Genomic DNA, 22,593 nt, shown 5'->3' with positions numbered 1-22,593 from the left:
GTCACTAATTAATGTTACAGTGGCCACTGCTAGTATTGTTGTTTTTGCTGCTCAGCAAGCTTGAACCATCAATTGCAGGCATGCAGAGGGGCAGTGTCTAACAGTGGGTAAGAGCATGGACTCTGCAGCCAGACTGTACTTCAGAGCTTGGGGAATTAACCTCTCAGTTTCTTCACCTGTAAAATGGGATAATGTTAATCCACCTACCTCTAGGAGTTTTGAGAGGATTAAAAGGAATTAATTAACATACAGTGCTTAGAACAACACCTGGCACATAATAAGTACTATACAAGGGTAAGCCCTACGAATAATCAGTGATCAATGGCCAAATATAACATAGAAATAAATTTACACCAGCTAAAACTAATAGGCACATTTTAAAAAGACTTTTCAACAAAATTTCTCCCGTCATTAATCAGAGATGGATCGGCAACCTCCATCAATTTGCCTAAGCAGCTATGCCCCAGTGCACTACAGCTTGGGCTTGGCCTCCCTTCCTACCTTCTCTGCATCCTGCTCGAAGAGTCGTAGCTGGAAGCACTGGTCCAGCTTGAGCTTGCGCACATGCCACATCTGGTGCAGGTGCTGCCGGGTGGAGTGCAGCTTATCCAGGAGGCTGGTGATCTTGGGCACGAGGCTCTGGAAGTCGGCACTGCCGGGGATACAGTTGCGCCCTGAGAAGCCGTCACTGCAGCGGATGCACTGCAGCAGCCGCTGCCCTTCCCGGTCCAGCTCCTCCACAGGGGCCTTCAGCACCTTTTTCTTGAGCTGCGTGTGCTCGTCAATGAGCCGCCGAGAGCCCTCCACGTCCACGGGGAACTCCTTCCGGGCAAGCATCTCCTGCAGGTCCTCAAGGCGCGAGAGCAGGTGGACCGCGCTGTTGAAGAACTCCTCCAGGGAGAGCCGCAGCTCAATCCACTCCTCGTGGTTGTAGTCCAAGGAGCCATCAAATTCCTCCGTGAGCTGGGAGGGGTCCACCAGCTTTGTGAGGCCCTCCACAGACACCATGCTCGTCTGGAAGAGGCAGACACAGAGTGGGAGTCTCAGTGATGTGGGAAGATGTGGAGAACAGGGAAGACCAGGGCAGAAATAGGCAGGAAGAGGGAAAGGCAAGGGGAAAGGACTAGGTAAGTCCACATAACAATGACCACAGCCTGCCTAGAAGAGGCAAGTGGGAAACTGTGGGGCCCACCCTTAAGGAGCCACAGGATCCACCAGGGTCAGTGGTTTCACCTGACAGCAGACTGCCTCAATAAGCCTTTCTACCTGCCTACATTCACATCTAAAGAAAGCCTACCTTTGTGATCCTGGTCTCTTCCTTTTCCCTCCTCTCCACCCTGAGTCTACCATATCAGGGCTTCAGATACCAGAAGCAAAAGCTGGAAGGAAAATTGACCCCATGTGTGGGGGTTCAGTTTTCTATAGCTGTAAGACCCAGGCCTGTGCGGCCAGGGCATTATCATGGCTGGGTTAAGCAATGTGGGTCAGTACTTGGTACTTGGTTTGCAAAGATTTCATAGTCCATTTTCCTGCATCAAGCTGGGGTCAGCTTTGAGGCTTTCCCTGTCAGACTGGCACAGTGAACAAAACGAGGGCTGGGCAACAGAGGACAGGTTCCAGGCACTGAGTTTTCTATGCGATTCCTATAAGCTTTTGGAGAACAGAGTGGAGAATGTTTGTTTCAAGGAAGCAGAGTGTCCCCAGCAAATCACAGTGCAGGTAGCCACCCAGTCATCAGTAAATATCTTTTCCTTCCCATAAGGCTTTGGACTTTGCTGCCCTCTGGCAAAGAGGCTATAAAAGAAATATCTGGGTTTGGAGTTCCCCATACTTACTAACTACATGATGAGGCAAGCTATTTAAGCCTCCAGAGCCTCAGTCTTCTCTCTAATGGAGAAAAAATCAGGTTGAGAAGCCTAATCCGAAACCCAAAATTGAAATGGATTTTGGAGCATTCTGGATTTCAGATTTTCAGATTAAGGAGGCTCAAACAGTAAAGTCTATGCAAATATTCCAAAATCTGAAAAACTCTGGAATCTGAAGCACTTCTGGTCCCAAGCATTTCAGATAAGGGGTACTCAACCTGTACTACTTTCCCCATAGAACTTGTTGGGATTAAGTGTGTCAGTGTAAATTCACAGGTGTGGAGTACCTGCTCCAGGCCCATTGGCATTCACCATGATGATCTGATGGCTTCATCATGGCTTGAACCTGTGAAAGTAGTTTGTCTCTGTCTTGCTATTCTCTGAGCATTTTCTCTTCTTCCTTTTCCCTCTATCTACCTCCTAAGACACAGGAAGGAGCTACCATAGGAAGGAGGGCTGCTCTGGAATAGTGCTTCTCAAACCTGACTGCTCATTATAATTCCCTGAGAAGGAGTTTGAGGAAACAAACAACTTACCCCTAGAAATTCTTATTTAATTGGACTAGAGCTTGGGCAGGGTAGTTTTTTAAAGCTTCTTGATTCTAATGTGTAGTCAGAATTACAAACCCTGCTACTCTAGATTGTGGCTAGTCAAAGCATGGCCTTTGGACCAGCAGCACTGGTATCACTTGGGCTTTTCAGAAATGCAGAATCTCAGGGCCTGCTCCAGACCTACTTGGTCTTGAAGTAGCAAGATCCCTAGGGGATTTGTGTTCATTAATCTTTGAGAAACCCTATTCTAGAGGACTTTTCCCTTTGAATTTACCACTCCCAGGAAATCCCCATGATTATACTCACCAGTTATTCATTAAGTATCTGCTGTTGAACAATGCTGTACTCTCATCCCTGTATGTCTTGTTGCCTCAGTCTGTGGTAGGAATTCATTTTTTGCTGTTTCTAAGATAGCATTTACCATTATTTTCCTGAGTGAGAAGTCCTGAGCTATCTTGTCCTGTATCTTTTCTTTAGGAGGCAGAGACAAGTTTGCTGAATTTAGGGTGAAGAAGTTATAGGTGATGGGAGGTGTAGGGCAGCTACACTGAGCAAAAATTTCAAAACTTCCTGAAAATAATATTTTGCGGGGTTGGGGGACATGTACTGGGGATTGAAATCAGGGGCACTCGAGCAGTGAGCCACATCCCCAGCCCTATTTTGTATTTTATTTAGAGTCTCACTGAGTTGCTTAGAGCCTCACTTTTGCTGAGGCTGGCTTTGAATTTGTGAACCACCTGCCTCAGCCTCTGGAGCCATGGGGATTACAGGCATGTGCCAGTGCACCCAGCTGAAAAGAATTATTTTCAGTCTCTTCAGTTTATAAATTCATAAGCTTATTGTTAGCACCTCTGTATAAACAATTTTGGGTTGTATAAACAACCCAAAATATTAAAAGCATTTCCTTACTGGACTCCTAGCATTCAGTAAGGTGCTGGGAGACTATGGTAGTAACTGTTTTTTATACCCAGACAAACTTCTTTCTATTTACAGAGAGTGAGAACTTCCTCAGTCAAGTGTTAGGATATTGTGCTCAAACTGCAGCCAACTGGGGCCACCACTCCACATACAGGTGTTCCCACTTCTGGGAACAACAGTCTGGAATGGAAATGGCTGAAAGAGTAAAAGTAGTGATGCCTTTACAACCTGCATGTGCACATATGTACATACTTCATCCCCTTACAGATGAGAACCAGCATTTTAAATGGGAACAGCTCAAATTTGGCTGGAACAAGGATGTTTAAATCTTTAATTTAATCTGATGTGTTGTTATTAATAATTCTCAAGAGATTCTTAAAAATTTGATTATAGAAGTAATGTATAATCCTTAAAAAAATGAAGAAAATAAAAATCACCCATTATCCAGCTACCTAGAATAGACCACTGCTAAACATTTTCACACATCTCAGTATTCTCCATAGTTAGAAAACAAATTCCAAATTACACAGCCCATAGTGTTTTATAACCTGCCTTTTTAAAAACAATATAGCATGAACATTTTGTGATATTTTCTAATTAATATTTTAACGGTTTCATAATATTTGTGTATTAATATTGCCAAAATTAAGTTGGGCTACAACCTATATATGCATGCATATACTAATGTATTACATATGTGGATATGTGTATATGTACATATTTATTCATGTAAAATACTATGATGAATGTCTTTGTAGACAATTTTAGGTTTTAATTTTAATAAGCTTTTTTACCTTTTTGTTTAGCCTTTTACTATTGTCATATATGTAAGAAATTTTTTAAAAAAGAATCTTTTCCTTGAACAACCCACAATAAAAAATTAAAAAAAAAAAATCTTTTCCTAGAGGAAGAATTACTAGATCAACGAACATAAACTTGTAAGAGCTTTTGACACAAATTGCAACTCTGCTTTTATTCCAGTGTCATGCCACCACCATGGGATTGTCCTATAATGCTGTACACTTGGCACCATCTCTTGAACCTCTTGTTCCTACCCAGCCAGGCTCCATCTGATAAGGCCAAGGAGGCCAAGGAATCCTGAATTCTCAGCCCTTGACATCTTGGATATTGTAGGGTAATTGGAAAAGGAGAAGTGTGAAAAGAATGAGTGGCAGAGCGGAGGGAACGGGAGGTAGAAAAGAAGTCAGGTTTACCTCAAAGATGAATTTGGAGCTGCCAAAGTTGGTCTTCTGTTTCTGCCAGAAGTTGTCGGGTTTGATGATGAGGGCCACATGGATCTCAGCTGGAAAGGCTTCCTGTAGCGTTTTGAGGAGGGGCTTGATGAGGTCCCACTTGGAGCCCCGCATGTCAATGATGACGGTGAAGCCACGTTTGCACACGTCCTCACTGTGGGAAGGTCAGAGGTCAGGCATGGTCACTCTGGGCACCTGAGACTTTAGAGTCCTCAGGTAGACATGGCACAGAAGTGCAGGCCTGTAATCTCAACAACTCAGGAGGCTGAGGCAGAAGGATGGTAAGTTCAAGACCAGCATCAGCAACTTAGACTCTCAGCAACTTAGTGAGACCTTGTCTCACAATAAAAAATTAAAAGGATTGGGGATGTAACACAGTGGTAAAGCACCCCTGGGTTCAATCCCCAGTACCAAAAATGAATGAATGAATGAATGAATAGCACACAGACAAAAAGCACCTGGGAACCTGCATTCCCCTTACCCTGTACCAGCATTCCAACCTCATACTGGGTCTCTGACCCAGCTCAAAATGTACTGCCTCCAAAAACCTTTCTAAACTAATCCCACTGACATTCAGCCTTCTGCCTGCACTTAGCAAATAATAACCTTCCTTAGAGTCCATTTCCTTGTTGGGATGTCTATCATTTGGATATTCATATTCAATTTTATTTCCCTTTTAATTTGTCTCCTTCTCCTTCCTAGGATGAATCATATTTTCTCCATTTGCATTCAAATTCTCTAAAGACAGAGACACTGCTGACCCTTAAATCTGAGATGGAATATCCTCAGCAGGAATGCTCTTCTTCCCGGTGTGTCCACATCTGTAGAAGACACCACTACTCTTCACTGCTGAAGACAAACTGGGCCACAGAATCCTTTTCAATAAAGGGCTCTAGGATGGTTCCGCCAATTGATTAGGGACAGCACACAAACTACTGATAACATGTATTTGCCATCACTGTTATTTAAGATGTATTACCTGTGGTTCAAAATACATGTCAACTTTACAAAACCAGATTTCTGAGTCATTTCAACCCCTCAGAGAGCAAGGTTGGGGCTGAAGGAACGGGTGGATGCTGAGCTGCTTCTCTGTCTCTTGTTCCCCTACTGAAAGACTTGGGCATGAAAATGTGCAGTTTTAGGATTTGGGGTGGGGATGTGACTCTCAAAATTCAGGCCAGCTGAAGTGACAGGGACCATCTTTAAAACCAAGATAGAAGCAGACTAAGTATGTCAAGATGTTGCTCTGTAACATATCCAGTAGCAAAGTTTATTTAAACACTTAAACCCTGACTAAAGCTCCTGAAAACAGAAAGCAGAAAATGAAGCTCAAAAGAGCTATCATATCTCACTTTGGGAAGAAAGTCTACGTTTTGGTAGTTAGGGAGTTTTCCTTCTCTTATTTTTGGTTTACTTAACATACCTATTTAATTTGTAAGTCCAAGTAGACTTTGGTGAATTCACATTTCACATAAGTACTAGTGTAGTATTTCCTTGGGGTCTTTCACCTAATTCCCTATTTCCTAGATAATGTTTGTTTAAACCGCTGTGTGTATTACGAGTCCCTCAGATGTGCCCACCACATAACAGTGGTGGATAGCCACTAGGGATAACACTATAGTTGGAGGATTTAAGCCACAAAAGGGGACAAAAACTTCTTTTCAGCCTTCATTAGTAAATCTCAACCAGTAACAATAATAGAAGAGAGTTTATGTTTTGATTTTATAAAATAAATGGATAGGTTGCAGCTCGTTTAACTGTCGATGTCTCTCTCTCTCTCTCTCTCTCTCTCTCTCTCTCACACACACACACACACACACACACACGCTCGAGCTCTCAGTTAGGAAGTTCCCCAGGTGCTGGGATTCTCTCCAGTGGAGAGGAAAGCTGAGACTGTTTCTCCCCAAATTCTGCATCCCAAAGGAAAGGAGTTGCCTCTTCTCCTTCTCTGACACTCAGTGAATCCACAAGTGGCCGAGGTCTTCCATTCATAATGTTCTCTGCCCTGTTGTCTGAAACAATGTGACTTTTGCTTAAATTACAGTATTTATCTCCCATTATAACAGGAATATCTGAAACTACATAAAGCTAAAATATTAAAAAAACCTACATAAGAGAAGCTTGTGGTAGGAGTTTATAATACTCTGGCCTATGTCCTCTCAATCATTTTTGTGAATACAGTATTCAGACCACATAGTGGTTTACTTTGCACTGTAACATACAGCTTTTTTCTCATATCTAAAGCTTCTCTGAAACTGTTACACAGTCTTATCATTATTGACTTATAAGAAAATGTATCAACTTTCATCTACCAGCAATGTTTGAAAGTACCCCTTTAACTATATCCTAACCAGCACCGTCACTGAATTTTTAAAATCTTTGTCTATTTCTAAGAAAAAACATTGCATTTTATTTAAATTTGTCTTTGATTACCAGCTATAGTTTATTGGCCCACAATTATTTCTTTTGTGAATCGGTTCATTTATCCATTTTTTCTAGAGAGGTTTCGTGGCTCTTCTCAGTGAGTGAGTTTAGTTTCTCCTGACTCACTTCTGTTGCACACCCACTCACATCAGGTAAGTGGACTGCAAGGTGACTGTGGACTCAGGCCAGCTTTAGAGAAAGGGTCTTATTCATTGCCCTGTTCCTCAGGCTCCATCTGTTATCGTATTGTTATGAGATGAGAAATCTATGTCCTCAAAAATGGATACTCAGTGTCACTTCCTATCCTAACATCTAAATGTGGTTGTCAGTAGCAGGTTACACACTATTAACTAACCATTTCTGACAACTGAAAATAGAAACAAGGTACTAACATTCTCCAGAAAGTTCACACTAACTCAGGCAAGGGAGAAAGAGGCCTAGAGCCTGAATGCTGAGAACTAATCCAATTAGCTTCTTTCTGGGGAAACAGCCGAATCTCCCCAGGTGCTTTTGGTGTGTCTGGTTTCAGGAAAGAGAAATAGATGAGGGAGGGGAGACAACTTTACCACTTGCTTACTCTATGCCAGGGACTATGGGTGATACCATATATTATTTAATTTAATCCTCACAGTAACCTTATAAGTTAGGAATGATTGTCTCCATTAGAGAAAAATGAAACTGAAGCACAACATTCACTTAAAGTCATATGACTAGGAAGTGGCCAAGCACAGCAGACTTAAACCCATGCTCAGGTCCCTTTATCACCCATACCCACCACACAAACACTGCATGTGGCTGTAGTGTTTGGAGACAGGCACTGGGGGTCAGCAATGAGGAGATTAGTTGAGGGAGCTCACAAGAGATGAAAGAAGCTAGGGCAAAGGAAGTCCTGGGGAATGACCTCCATTCTGCAATCAGTGCAAAATCACAAAACCAAAGAAACAAAAGAAGATGAAGAAAGTTCAAGCATCTCACATTGGTTCAGGCACATGAATAAGAAGCAGAGAATGACACATGCTGCTCTTGGTGCTAGCCCTGTTTGGGGCTCTGGCCTTTCTCTGCACACACCGTGCTGAGGCCATGGAGATCTATGCTACACATCTTCCCCATTTCCCCTTCTAAACCAGGCTTTTAGAACCTGAAATTCTAAAATTCTCAGCCCAAAGGGCCCTTAGCCTACTTCCTGGGTTCATGAACACCTCTTTCCAGGATCCAATCCCCAAGGGCAACTAGCACCACCAGTAGATGTACCCCTAGGCATAAGGGTGGCAATGGACTATTTGCAAGTACATAACTAGAAAGACGTGTGAGCTGGAGTGTCCACATGCAGGCATGAGGTCCTGCCATGTAGGATAGACTGGGGAGTAGGCAGAGAAGGCAGATGGAGTGCAAGCTGGGGCTGATCCCCCTGTGCTGCTACGCTTTGGCATGGGACTCAGAGGAATCCAACAAGTCTAAATTGAAGATGGCCTCATAGGTTGCTACAAGGATAGATTTTTCAAGGTAGAAGGACAGAGCATGTTTTATTTAACAGTTTGTTAGCTTGCTACATTAATTTTAAATATTCAGAGAAAAGGTATATGGGCTTCCTTTTGTTCTCTTGTTCCAAGCACCACAATATTAAATCAGGTCTTGCAAGAGAAAAGGCTTAGAGGGGCAGCAGGCTTCAAATCAGGACCCACTTGTATGCCAAGGTGGGAGTGCTGGATTTTCCTAAAGGCAATGAGGAACCCCTAAAGGTTGTGCCACCAGGTAAGAAACACAATCAGGTACCATGGAAAGAACACCCTGCAGCTGAGCAGGAGAGTTGATTGGATCAACCCAAAAGAGTGGTGAGAATAGAAGCAGAGAAACTTTCTCCTTTGAGTTCTTGCTAAAATGACTGCTCAGTGAAGTCCTCCCTGATTAAAACTGTTACCGTCATTTGGTACTCCCTTCCCCCTTCTCCCCTAATTTATCATCTCCTTAGCACTTATTACCATCTGGATAATATATTTTATTCATTTGTTGTTCATCTTTCCTTACCAGGAAGTAACCTCAATGAGGGCAGGGATTTTTGTGTTCATTTTACTGCTGGATTCCCAGTGCCATATGGTGCCTGATGCGCAGGAAGACTCAACCCACTGAGGAGGTAGAGGCAGCAGTTCAGGGTGTGGATACTAGAACCAAACTCCCTCCATCTGAACCCAGCTCCACCATTCACTTGTGGCAAATCCCTTATGCACATTACTTTTAATCTCTATGGGCCTCAATTCCCTCACTGTAAAATGTGAATAAGAGTTGTAACTGCCTTAAGTGGCTGCCTTTAAGGTTAAGTTTGTTAATATACAGAAAGCACCCAAATGGTGCCACACAGTCTTTGGTACACCAGTCTTAGCTGCTGCTGATATCCCTCCCAGGGTCCCTTTATTGACCATTTCATTCTCTAGCTCCTTGCATATTGTACCTGTCAGCTTATACCTGCCACTCTCTCTGAAACCTGCCTTTGGCTGATGGCACTATTTCTTCAGCAGAGAGCCAGGCATTTACCACCCTACCCCAGGGCTGAGAGTGCCTCTCTTATACAGGTGTCATGAAGCCTGACCCCACTTCCTCATGGCAGAGAGACTCTGAAGTGTGATGTATGCTCAGAGTCTGCCCAGGTCCCCAGTGAAGCTACAGCAAGACTCTCTGAGGCCACATCCTTGCTTGGTCCATCTTCTTCCCCATTTTGCTTCTCTTACTCTCTACAAATTTCTCCTGGAAAGCACGCCTTTAATAAATCATCTGCTGTCCCCCCCCAAAAAAAAAAAAAAACACACATGCACACAGCCTAGGATAGTTATTTTTATTGTATGTTATAAATACTAATATAAAGGATCTATTTTGAACATAGGTGAAATTCTGAAGGCAATTTGATATATGATCTAGAGATGACAAGAGAAACCTGGGCTGCACATTCTGATTTTGGAGTTGCACAGTGCCTGATATTTGAGGAATGAATAAATCCATGAACAGGCGCAAGCTGATGTGCCCAGAAGTGGGTGAGATCACCTGACAGAAATAAAGCAGAGGAAAAGAACCATCTTCTGAGTCAAGGACAGAACTGGCAGGAATATCAATGTTTAAGAGAAGAGAGAAGAAAGGAGATGAGCCTGAGGACAAAACACAGAGGTTAGAGAGAACCAGGGTGGGAGTGAAATCCACGAAACAAGGGAGGAGAGCTTTTCTAGGAGGAGCCGCAGTGGAGGGGGAGGTCATTATGAGAGCAGAACCACTGCACCTGGCACCTGAGAGGTCCTGGTCCTGGGTGTCAGGGCAGTTTTAGTGGGAAGCGGAGATGGAATTAATGTTGAAGCAGAGAAGCAGTCATGCTAGTTGATCTCTGGGACAATGAAAAAGAAATCAAAGTCAGTAGAGACTGCTTCTGGTGCACTGACAGCCCCTGACCCCCTTTCCCCGACTCCAGAAGCCATGTGGTCTGCAGGTGCTCCAGGGCTACCTGAGCCTTGCAGGGCTCCCATCCCCAGCCCGCCTCTCTCCTCACTCAGATGGGGCAGTTTTAGGAAACCAATTTATACTGGAACATAACTAACAGGTGGCCCTCCTTTGCCCTTTAAGTGATTGACCTTTTAAAAGATACTTATAAGCCAAATTTTCAGGGGCAGAATTTTGCACTGCGCATGGTGGGGATGGGAGCACAGGAAAGTGGCGTGTGGAGCAGCAGGCCTTCACGTCTGCCTCAAAGGAGAAAGAGAAGTGAGTGTCTCCCTTGCCCACCTGTCCCTGAGAGGGGGACAGAGGGCAGCCATGGCTCCCTCCACCCGCCCTCACCCTGCCCCACTGCTTCCCAGCTGGGGCTTGGTCCTCTGGGCCCCCTTGGTCAGCTTCTCACCCTGAGTGATAAATCACAGTTCCTTCGAACTGAGCCGAGAACTGTTTCATAGACTCTCTAGGGCTCTGGAGCCCGGCAGTCATAAATGTATATTCTGAATGACCGGATGATTGATCAGCTGTTTCTTGTACTCAATTCTAGACCATTTACGCTTTTGTTCATTAAATGTCACCGGGACTGCTTTTGCTCAGCAAGCATGTACTATCTTGAAAAAAGCATTTTCACCACTTTATGTGGATGTTTCTCAAATTTTAGTGACTTTCATTATCACCTAGGATGCTTATTTTAAAATGCTGATTTGGGGGCAACTTCCAAATATTCTGATGAAAAATTGTTTTGAGATGAGGCCCAGGAGTCTCCCCCATCATTCAGACACTTCATCTCTTAGGTGTGTTTGTGAGAGATTAATAATCCTCGTTTTGCTTAAATCAGATGCTAGGATACGCATTGATAAACAGCAGGTCATGTACAACCATATCAGACAGCACAACAATGAAACAAGTTAGAATATTTGCAAGATGAACCCAATAAGCACACTATCCAGGAGCCTGTGGAAAATGTGAGTGAGTTTCTCCCTCCATAGCCTCATATTCTCATTTACTGGAGAATGGAATCATTTATTGCAAGCCTGGGGTTGGGGAGATTTCTGCCCTGGGAGTCAATATCTGTGGTTCTTTTTGCATAGACTGAGCTCCTCCTCACTTGGTCAGGGGAGGCTTTCCCCTAAGGGTGTGGCAGATGCTCTCCCAGTGTGGCTTATTGGACTCAATCAGATGCTGCATGAAGATGCATTCCCAGGGTTCCCTCTCCACTGCTAAATGGCCATGAAATCACTGATTTCTGCTCAGTATGTCTGTCTGACAGCTTCATCTCAAACTTCTGGGCAAATCCTGGGTGTGTCTAGGGGTGTCTTAGGTCTGTCCACGTATGTTACCCCTATATTCATCTCTTGACCAAATGGGCTGCTGTGAACTCTGTGGGGACTGGCCCCAGGTCTGATGAATCCAGCTGCGCAGGGCCTCAGTGGGTAAGTGGGTGAGGAACTAATGAACAGGCCTGAGACAACTGACCCTTTTTATTCGTGGTGGCCTCCCATGCCAGAGATCACAGTTTAGCAGCCCACCAGTGAAACACATCCCCAGGTGGCATTATAAGAGGCAGCTGCTGTTGTTGTCATGCTTTCTTGTGTCTTTGAAAGAGGCTTAAACCCTCCACTCTGCAACCCAGTCCCTGCTTGCTCACACACTTCCACAACTTGTTGGTTTTGGCATTTGACTTCTGTCTTGGCTGCCATTACTATCCCAGCCCTGTTTCACACACTCGAAGACTCAATTGCATCAGCTGGGAGAGTAGTGACTAGGGCACCAGTGCCTCAAGCCACAGGTCACTCTGGGTCTTGGACAGGAAGGCTGAGAACCCATTAGTGACAACCCCAGGCCAGGGCTTTGTCCTTGATACAGTCTGGTTTCAGGGAGCCAAGTGCCACTTCCTCTAGTTCCCCTCCCAGTCCCTGCCCCTGGAATCCTTCCCAGGTCCCTGCCAAGCAAAGCTCAAACTATCTCCCTGGATTCTATCCTGGCCACTTTAGTGAGCCACCCTGGATACTCCCAGTGTCTGACCAAAAGACTGGATCCTAATAACTACCTTTTCTTCATCTCTGATCTTCCCTATCTTCTCTGAACTCCTCTATCTAAAACAGGCAACATATTATTCATGCTAAACTAAACTTTGAGAGGGACTTTGCCCTCTCATGCCTTTAGACCTTTGTGCTTGCCCACTGAACCCCATCTTTGCCTAGATAATATTAACTATATTCTAAAGCTCAACTCATAAGCCTCTTCTTCCAAGAAGTCCTCTCCTAAAGATTCACTCCCTTCTGCCCACTCATCCTACACTGGGCTAAGGGCTCTGCCTATGCATCACCATAACCCTGTGTTTTACCTGATCAGGGAAGAAACTACAGCCAGGTTCTAGCTATTCAATCTCTATCCCTACAGAGACTTTATGTAGTTTCCAAAGGAGAACCTAGTTGCGAAGGTACCTAGTAAATAATATGGTGTAACACAAATGCACCATATTATCCATTACTTTATTCATCCAACAAATATTTATTGAGCATTGACTTTTGGGCTGTCCCACTACTAGGCCCTGGGGATATAAATGTGGGCAAGACAAACATGAAGGTTACATTCTGAAAAGAGAGATGGACACAAGATAGTAGCTAGATAAAGATAAATGTAAGTTATGATATCTTAGGAACTTGTCGGGTGGTCAGGATAGGCTACAGGAGAAGCTGACATTTAAGCAGACACCTAAACTATGTGAAGAAACTAACTAAGAGAACACCAGAAGCCTCAGGCAGAGCAACAGCCTATGCAAAGGCCCTGTAGTGAAAGACAGACAGTGTCCTGGCTACTCCTTGGCTAGGGAGGAGGCAGAAATAGTGATGTTCAGTCAGAAAGCAGGAGACCAACAGCTTCAGGTGGGCCAGAACTCTAAATCTCCAAGACCTCACAAACCTAAAGTTAGAAAGATATCAACTGAGAGCCAAACCACTGAAACTTGGAGAAGTTCTTTATATGAAAAAATGGGACATATTCATATGTTAATGATAAAAGCTAACTTGTACTGAGCACCTGGGGCTTTATGTATGGTAAGCATTTTATATGCAATATCTTATTCATCCTTCACAGGTAGAGTTATGGTTATCCCACCCTATAGTTAAGAAAACTGAGGTTCATGAGGTTAAATAACATTCTTAGTCATATAAAAGAAGAAAAATCAGGATTTGAATCTAGGTCTGTTTACTCCAGGATCTGTGTGTGAGAGTACCATGCCATCTTGTCACACAAAGGCAGAGAACATTTGAGCTTGGAGGAACCTTAGTGCTTATGCTTGCTAGTCTTTCCCAACCCCACGTTTCAGCCAAGGGCAGTAAGTCCAGAGGAAGGAAGAAACCTGTTTAGCATTTGCTGGGTGTCTTGGACATCTGGGCCAGACATTCAAGTTTCCGCTGCTTTTCTCCAGGCTTTTAATTAGGCAATGAACACTCTAGAACTGATAGGAAAAAACCCTCCTTGAAGAAGCAGGCATCCAGTAATCTGGCTTGGCAGCCCAGTATATCCTGGGCGAGTACTAGCACCCCACTTCAGGAATGAGCACCATCCTAATGGTTTCCACTGAGCTTGGGCAGCAGAGACATGGCCTGACCCTTTTTGTCCCAGCTCCTGTGATGCAACCTGAGATTTGCCATTTCTATGAATGTCTAGCAGATTCTCACTAGAAACAGATGCTGTAATAAATATAATATGGATCCATCCCGATGGTAGGTGTAGGAGCAAAGATCCACGACATGTCCCGCTCCAGCAGATCAATTGAACAGACAAGGATTTCTGCTTACCTCCTTAATGTGCACTGCTGGGGGCTACTTCACTTGGTGCTAGCTGAGGTTTGCAGAATGTTGGACTGGGGGTGTCAGAAGCCCAGTGTGGGAGCCCAGGAAGGCCCCTTAGACTAGGATGGAGCAGACTGAACCTTCAAATCAGACCTATTCAATAAATTGTCCAGGGATGGGGACAAATTTAACACTGGAGTAGAAGGCTAGTCTGGTCATTGAGGACCAAGTGTCAGAGAGGAGGGACAAGGCAAGTTAAGGACTCCCCATTAAATAAGGACAGCATAGGCCATGCCACTGTGTTGTTCTAGTCCTAGAGGTACAGGCTAGACCAACAGTGCAGGACAATATTGGGGGAGATCTGAAAAAGTCTTACCCATGGCTCCTGGGTTTTATTTTAGTTTTTCAGTACTGGGTATCCTGCATGTGGGGCAAGTGCTCTATTACTGAGCCACACCTCTAGTCCCTTAGGCAGACTTTACCACTAGGAGACTGTTCATAACCAGCACTGACCAGGAAAAGAAGAAAAAATAAATAACTTCAAACAAGTGTTTTTATCACTTTGCTTTTTGTTCTAGCTGTACTGTACCTGTACTTCTTTAAATCTTTTCATAAGCTGAATTCTCAGGTCAGAATTTGAGGAGAAAGAATGGTCCCTGGAGCCAGGAGGAGTATGTCTGTAATCCCAGTGGCTCAGGAGGCTGAGGCAGGAGGATCGTGAGTTCAAGCCAGCCTCAGCAAATTAGCAAGAACCGAAGCGATTTAGCAAGACCCTGCCTCTAAATAAAATACAATAAAACAGTGTTGGGATGTGGCTCAGTGGTTAAGTGCCGCTGGGTTCAATCCCCAGGACAAAAAATAAATAAAAAAGGTCCCTGGAATTCTGAGGAAAAAAATGATTCCCCTGACTCCATTTGTTTTGGAATTCTTATACCGTTCCCAAGTGCATGGAGAACCTCTTCTATAGGATCTCCTGATCCACCTTAACCTGCTTTGGGCTCTGCATTGCTGTTCTAATGGTGTTGGCAGCTCTCTGCTGATTGCCCCACCAGACCACACCCACTTTCTTAAGCAACCAGAAACCAGCAGGTGTTGAAGAAAAGTGTTAAGGACACATTAGCACCTGTTTTGAGCTTTCTAACCGGTATAATCACAAGTGGTAAAAAGAACACCTTGGAAGCAGCCTCCTTGGAGTTTCTACTCTTTTAACAACCCATTATTTTTTTTTCATTGCCTCCTCTCTTCTGACTTGAGATGTCAGGGCCAGAGTGGGAGGTGGGGCAGTACAAGGGAATGTTTACCCCTCTATCCAAACCCCAATTCCTCCTCTGTGAAGTGGGGAGATTGTGATTAGAAGGCCTGGGGTTGGCCTCAATAGTTGTTTAAAGTTCCCCCTGGTGATTTTAACATACAGCCATGGTTAGGTACCATTAAAGAGCTAGAGCTTGGACATTTGTTTGCCCATTTCCAGGGCTAGGAACTAACCCTGGCCAGTTCCTACCTTTGAGTTTGCCAGAAGCAAACCCAACTGTTGCCCTGGTCAGATACCCAGGAAAACCTAAGCAGAGACCAGATGAGAAAGGTTGGTGTTTTCTACCTCTTTAAAATTGGCTACCCAATGATACCCAAATGAGGCTGTTAAAACAAACAAAAACCCTCTGTTACAAAGCAGGGATGTAGCCATTTCTCCCCACCCCCCAAGGCATGGTGAAGTGTTAAATGAGAACACGGTTCTAGCCAGCATTCCCAGGAGTAGTCATAAAGTGAGATCCAAACCCCTAAAATCACGCAGTAGATCTCTGCATCCATCTCCAATGCCTCTCCTCTTGCCCCATCCACACCTCTCCCTGCCCTCTAGCAGATCCACCCCCTCCTCCTGGCCCTTCAGCTAGGCTCCGATTTCTGGGGAGGCAGGTGGAACCCTCCAGGAAGTTGCCCTCAGGATAGCCTGCATAGGCTTCCTCTGCTCCCTTCTTCCTGTTTCTCCTTAAATAGTCATCACCCTCTTGAAAGCCCGAGCCCTCTGCTTGCAGTGTACACAGGCACATGCACAAACATCCACCAATGCTGGCCATACCATACCTAATGCAAAGTCACTTTCCAGGGCATGACCACTGACTGGACTTCACAAACCAGTTCAGTGCAGGTGACCCTCATCCTGCAACCAGTCTGCCTTCTGTTTGACAGCTAGCCAAAGTTGTTCTGGCCAAGAGAACTGATGAGGGACCCTGGGAACAGCAAGAGATATCAAGGAAAGCAGAAGAGGGTGAGGGGATCAGTGAGGAGGTGCATATTTAGAACTTGAAATGGAACAGGAAGGATTGGCATTGTGGGCTCTGGGTCTTTGCTCAAAATCAGATTTTAAAAAATGCTTTTCCCCTGAATAGCTGTCTTAGAGAATCTGAAAGCTCTGTGTTGATAGAAAAATTCCTTTGCTCTTGACACCAGGGAGGCCCTGACCCCCATGTGCTGCTCTGGGGACCCTACTGGTTCATAGGCTCTGTCCATATCAGAGGTTGCAGAGAGCTCAGGACTGGTACCAGGCTGCAGCAACACCACTAGCTGGTTGGCCCTGGACACAGCACCACACTCCTCTGGACAGGACTCTGCTCTTTCAAAGTGAAGGTGCTGACCTCATAACCTCTATAACTCCTTACTACCTTAAACTCCAGGATTCTAATCCACCTCCTTCCTTTACCTCCAGGTCAGATTTTACCTCTAATAAATGATCTTAGATTAAGTCCAAGTAAGAATTGGTACCCTATTGAGAAACTGATGTGACTCCATTTTTGAGAAACCAGCCTCTACCCCAAGCAAAGCCTGTCCAAGGAAGGGGGCGTGACCCTTGTCCTTGGAAAAACCCACAGAGCACTCCTAAGCACATACCCACTCTGCTGAGTTGTTTGTCTACAAATAACAGGAGAGATCTGCAGCGCAGGTGTCCCTGACTCAGTTAGGCTAGGTGAGGACCCATAGCAACCCCCCTAGCAACCACCAATCAGCATGAGACAGGGAAAATACCTGGAATGCCAGATGACTCCCCAGTAGTTTATGGTGCTTGATAACTTGTTGGGAAACCATGTAGTTTAGCACATACACCCCTCGTGGCCTAAACCAATCAGTTCAAAGGAATCCCCCTCTTGTTCTAACCAATCACCCCTACCCAACTTGTTCCCACCATTGAATGTGCTAATCAATGTTAAGAGTTGATGTTTGATTTTCCTGCTGTATGGAATGATTTGCTGTGTGATGTGGTGACAGTATTCCCAGTATTCACAATATCCCTCCAAAACTTCAAAATTTCACTGGCAAAGGACAGGGACTCACTCCCTGGGACCACTGTGTCGGAACGACCGCTGGTTGTGAGTCCAGGCTCCAGCTTGCAATAAAGACTCTTGTGTGATTGCATTGGATTTGGCTCCTGGAGGTCTATTGGGGTCCAGTGAATCTGGCATAACACTATCACCCTCATGAGTCTGCGAGTTTAAGGACAGTCCAAAAAGCCACAGGATCATTTGGCCATTCCCCTCTGGGTTGGTGTGTGTGAGAACTAAATAACTGTCCTGTGTGTCCACAGAATTAAACCTGGGCCAATTTGCCATGGCCCTAATAGAGTACTCCATCATGGTCAGAGGTGGGTGAGGGTGAGGAATGGCCTTACCCTCCTGCACATCCCATAACACAGAGATTCTCTGCAGTTAGTGAGTTGGAAGCCTGAATTTCCTGCAGAGAAAACAGCCCACTGTCTGGTAATCAAGGACATTCTCTTCCAGTGCAGGGAACCAGGGTGGGGCAAGTCACAGCACCCAGACCTTGCCTCAGGCACCAGGCCAAAACCTGCACGTGAATTAATGACTAGTGATGGGAACAGATAAAATTCCAGCTGGGACAGAACAGTCTGAGAGATAAGAGGGAGAAAAATGTACCAATTTTGGAATTTTTGAGAAGCTCTCAAAACCAAGACTCATCCTCAAGAGACCTAGCACAAGTGGGGGTCAGGAGAGCAGAAGTCTTAAGAGAAATGGAAAGAAGGACCAGGGCCATCCGGACACAGGCTTGGATTGCGTCAGTAAATTATCCAGAAACATATTTGTCCTTGCTGAGTCACTGTGGCTGCCAAAGTGCTCCTGTCTGGGTTCCAGAATTGGTGGTCATACTTGCTCATACTTGAGAAACAGGAATCCATGTCCTTGGTGAGAGGGAAGCCACTCCTGCTGTCTCCCAAGATCCTGGACACTTCATCCTCAGCAGAGGGCTCAGGCTCCCTCTCTGTCACAGAGCTGTGCGTACAACCCCTTACAGAGGAAGGAGGACATCCAGAAGGAGACCTCAGTCTGGCCTCAGTGACTTCACATCTGAAAAAGATTCACTGGCACTAGCCCTTAGGAACCTGGGGGTGAAGCCCTGCCCTTTCTCCTTGGGGAGCTCCCAGCCTAGCTGAATTCCACCCACTAGCAAAGTGGTGCTCTGCAAATTCAGAGGCAAGGAATAAGAGCCCCCATTCCTATCCTTGAAAGGTTTACTGCCTATCAGAGAGAAAGCCCTGTGGACAATCTTATCTCACTAGAGACAGACCCTCCCCACAACATGAGGAGTTTTCTAGATTCAAAAGTCTTTTTCAAATTTTGTTCAAGTTATCTGTTCTCCTTAGGTAATAATGCTAGACATTTAAGAAAGAATTTCAGGAGTTCTTGTTTCAATGTTCATTGTTCATTGATAACTTCTAAAGCAGTTCCAGAAGAGAGGAGATGGGTAGAGCTGGCATGGGGAGACATTCAGTGAGGACAGTGGCGAGCTGGGGGTGGGGGGGCGGTGCTGCGAGCGCTGGCCACTCACACTCTGCAGCAGAGCCCTGGGCAGCCGCATTTTCCTTATGTTCTCATCTCATGTTCACAGAAAGAAAACAATGTTTGAACGGAATGGTTTGAAAGGACAAATTAAGACTTTTATCTTCAATGTTTGTGGCTGATGAAAATGTTGCGGGAGGCAGTGGGAGTTCTGAGAAGTAATCATCCAGGGGGGCACCATGACTTCAACACCCCCAAGACTGAAGACAAACCAGTTTTTTGTTTGTTTTTGTTTTGAGATTGAAAAGTATTTGATTTTATAAAAGAAAGCTAAGAATTATTATATACATGCCACATTTAAGCATCCCCCCCAAAAAAACAAACAGCATCATTAGGTAACAGGGCTGCCCCTTTGAAAGTTCCTTTGCAGAGTCATTTTCACCTCCTGTCTCTGATCCTTTTGGAAAGATTATGTCCTCTTTCCATTTGCCTGACATTGTTGACTGCTAAATAATATTACTACTTTTGATTTACAGAACCTGGTGACCTTTGTAATGCCCCTTCTTAGACTTTAGTTCAGTGTATCAATGGACACAAAGCATGTAAATTAGTGTAAGGCTTAACTCACAGAAAAGTAACATGTCCTGGGAGGTCAAGGTCAAGGTCAATTATGATATTCTGGCTGGGAGGTGAGGGGAAGTTACACATACCTTAGATGATGAAGACCCTACTAGCACACAACTTTCCTGTCCATTGTCTTCTTGTACCTCTCCGCCCCATAAAAGCCCTTTGCAACCTGAGTGTTTGAAGATGGAGCTTTGAGGTCAAGAGTCCCTCCATCCTCTCAACATGTCAGTCCTTGAATAATCCTGATTCCTTCCTACCAACTCCTGTCCCCCAAATATTGGCCTTCAAGCAGTAAGTACTGGGAGTTGCCCAGGCTCCAAAGACTAACTTCCCCATCCCCAGAGAGCCATCCAATGGTGAGCCCTGCTGGCTCACATGATCCTTACCCACCAATCAGACTAGCCCTGCTGGCTCACATGATCCTTACCCACCAATCAGAAAGCACCCCATGCCAACTGTCAAACCCTTCAACCATTAAACTGTCATAACTGTCAAACCACCCCCGGCTCTATAAATATGCAGAGCTGCCTCAATAAACGGGCATTTTCGCAGAAGACAAGCCTTGTTCGTTCTTTCAATGAGCAGCCTGGAACTTATTCTGATAACAATCATAAAATTCCCACTTTTGACTGGCAACTGTTGCATACCTAGGCTAACCACTGTCATTAGCATTATTTTATTTAACATTTACTGCAATTTTTTGAGAAAGATTGTATTAAACACGTTTTATAGTTGAATAATAATAATCATCATCACCTACAGTTACTTAAATTTCAATGTTTCAGTAAAAATTTTAGAAGTAAAACCAGAAAACAGCAGATTTAATGAGATCAGGATAGAACATTACTGTTTGGAGCTTCTGACAACTCATCCTGTCTTCTCAGACAGCTGAACTGAAGTACTCCACCACTTGGTGGCAGCATATTTAAACTGCCAGAAGTGCCTATCATAAAGGCAATTTCTGTACAAAACTAGCATCATAACATGAAGCATCAGTATGTAATATATGCCTGGAAAAAAATACACAATCCCGAATACCAGTGAAGGGTACATAAGACCCAACCAATGACTAGTGAAAATGTGTTGAAAATTATCATATAATGGGGAAGAGAGAAATAGACCCAAATCTGGAACCCACTAAGTGAAAAACACATCCCCCCCACGCCCCCACCCCCCCCCCCACCCCGTGCTAGGCTGTCTCTCAGCATTTGTATTCAAAGAACTGTCTTATTTCCAACATAGCAGCCAAGTGAATCCCAGCTAAATTTAAATCATCCTGATTACCTAGGATGAACTTCAGAAAGGCCTGAGCACACAGGATCTTATTTCACCTGACATATTGGAGTTTACCTAATCAAGGTGACACCAGAAACTTCAGCTTCCTAATCAGCCTGCTCCTGGTGAGTGGTAGGCTCAGGCAGGCTGAAAGAGAATTGAAAGGCTACACCTAAGCTCACCTCCTTCAACATTGCTGCCCAGAGGCTAACTCCACAGGGGCCTGACTTTCCCAGAAGGGAGCCAGGTAAGGCATCCAGCCCAGCCAAGCCAGGGGCTGACTACACCACCAGCCAAGGAGCTGAAATACATCCAGAGTGAAAACTGAAGAGTCACTAAGGCAAAACACTCTAGCCTTTTCTAGATATCATGTCAGCTCTGAACACCAATGTGTGGTCTTGTGAGGGCCCATATTAGTATAGGAAAGCTAAAAGAATCCTAGCCTGGGAGATTCTAAAGCTCAGGCACTGTAAAACTGTTCCAATAAGTGATCAACAATACTAGCCATATTACTATCTTTAACCTACAGTATTGCAACCATTTCCTAGCCTTCACTAGCCATCTTCCACTCAGCTGCCGGATGAATCTTACAAAATGCAATTTTGTTATTCTCCTGCTGCAAAGCTCTTCAACTATTCTTTATTCTCCATCAGTAAATCTTCTTAACAAGATCCATGAAATTCTTACCTGACTTTCTGCCACGTCCCCCAAAGATACCATGCTTCTGTTACCCTGGGTTTTGGGAACTTAACTTGCAAACTCTCTAATCTCCCCTAATTCACACTCAGACTTTTCCTGAGCCCTTCCTCTGCCTGCACTGCTCCTACCCCTTCTACTTCCAACCTCTGCTCAGAGTGCCTCCCTTTGGAAGCCTCTCCATTCCCAGTCAACAATAATGCAGGATTCGCAGTGAGCTGCAGCCCACAGCACTAGGCTCCACCCATTTCAGCATGCAAACTCCTCAGACCACTGAAGGAGAAGCCAACCAATGATGTGCCTGGCACTGTGTAAGGATTTGACATCCTTTATCTTACTGAACAGTAATCATTAATAGATTAAAAAGAACTTCACTTGTTCTCTGATATTGATATCAATTACAACATCTATTCAAAGTATTGAAAAAAGTAATCATGATCAATTTTCCTCATTTGAGTTAACTAACAGAAACTTCTCAAGAGACATTTTAGTACCACAAAATGGTACTAAACCATTTTAGTACCATTTAGTACCACAGAAGATAATTAATAATTTGGTTGTGAGCCTTTAAAGTCAAAAGATAAGCTTTTTTAAATAAATTATGTTTGAAGATTCATCTATGGTTATTGCCTATCACAATATGTCAACAAATCTAGTCATAGAAAATTATATATTGTACAATATAATTTTTATAAAACTCAAAAACAAGCAAAACCAAATAATATATTGTTTATGAGAATAAATGGCAAACTCTATCACCCCCCAAAAAAGGCAAGAGAAAGGTAAAAATAAAACTGGATAGTGGTTATTTCTAAGGAAGAGGCTGACAGGGTAGAGTCCTGGGTAGCATCAAGGATGGGGGTGATGCTCTGCCTCCCAAGTTGGAGACAAACTCGCATGCGCTCATCTTATTATTATGCTTTGTAACT

General features: G+C 44.3%; 1 protein-coding gene across 21 annotated transcripts in view; it reads right to left on the bottom strand.

Moving 5' to 3' along the window:
- Positions 1–22,593, bottom strand: part of Kalrn (kalirin RhoGEF kinase) — a 636,773-nt gene that overhangs the window by 423,930 nt on the left and 190,250 nt on the right. For all 21 annotated transcript variants that reach the window (XM_058583507.1, XM_058583505.1, XM_058583504.1 and 18 more), the window contains exons 4-5: positions 4,549–4,741; positions 502–1,014 (exon numbers count right to left, since the gene is read on the bottom strand). In XM_058583507.1, the coding sequence (XP_058439490.1) occupies positions 502–1,014; positions 4,549–4,741 (706 nt within the window). The remainder of the gene's footprint in view (positions 1–501; positions 1,015–4,548; positions 4,742–22,593) is intronic.

The sequence above is a fragment of the Marmota monax genome, unplaced genomic scaffold (genome assembly GCF_021218885.2).
Source record: "Marmota monax isolate L192 unplaced genomic scaffold, Marmota_monax_Labrador192_F-V1.1 WCK01_AAM20220418_F8-fsc00052, whole genome shotgun sequence".
Classification (NCBI taxonomy): Eukaryota; Metazoa; Chordata; class Mammalia; order Rodentia; family Sciuridae; genus Marmota; species Marmota monax.
The sequence above is the reverse complement of the archived record's forward strand: the minus strand, read 5'-3'. Positions and strand labels throughout refer to the sequence as shown.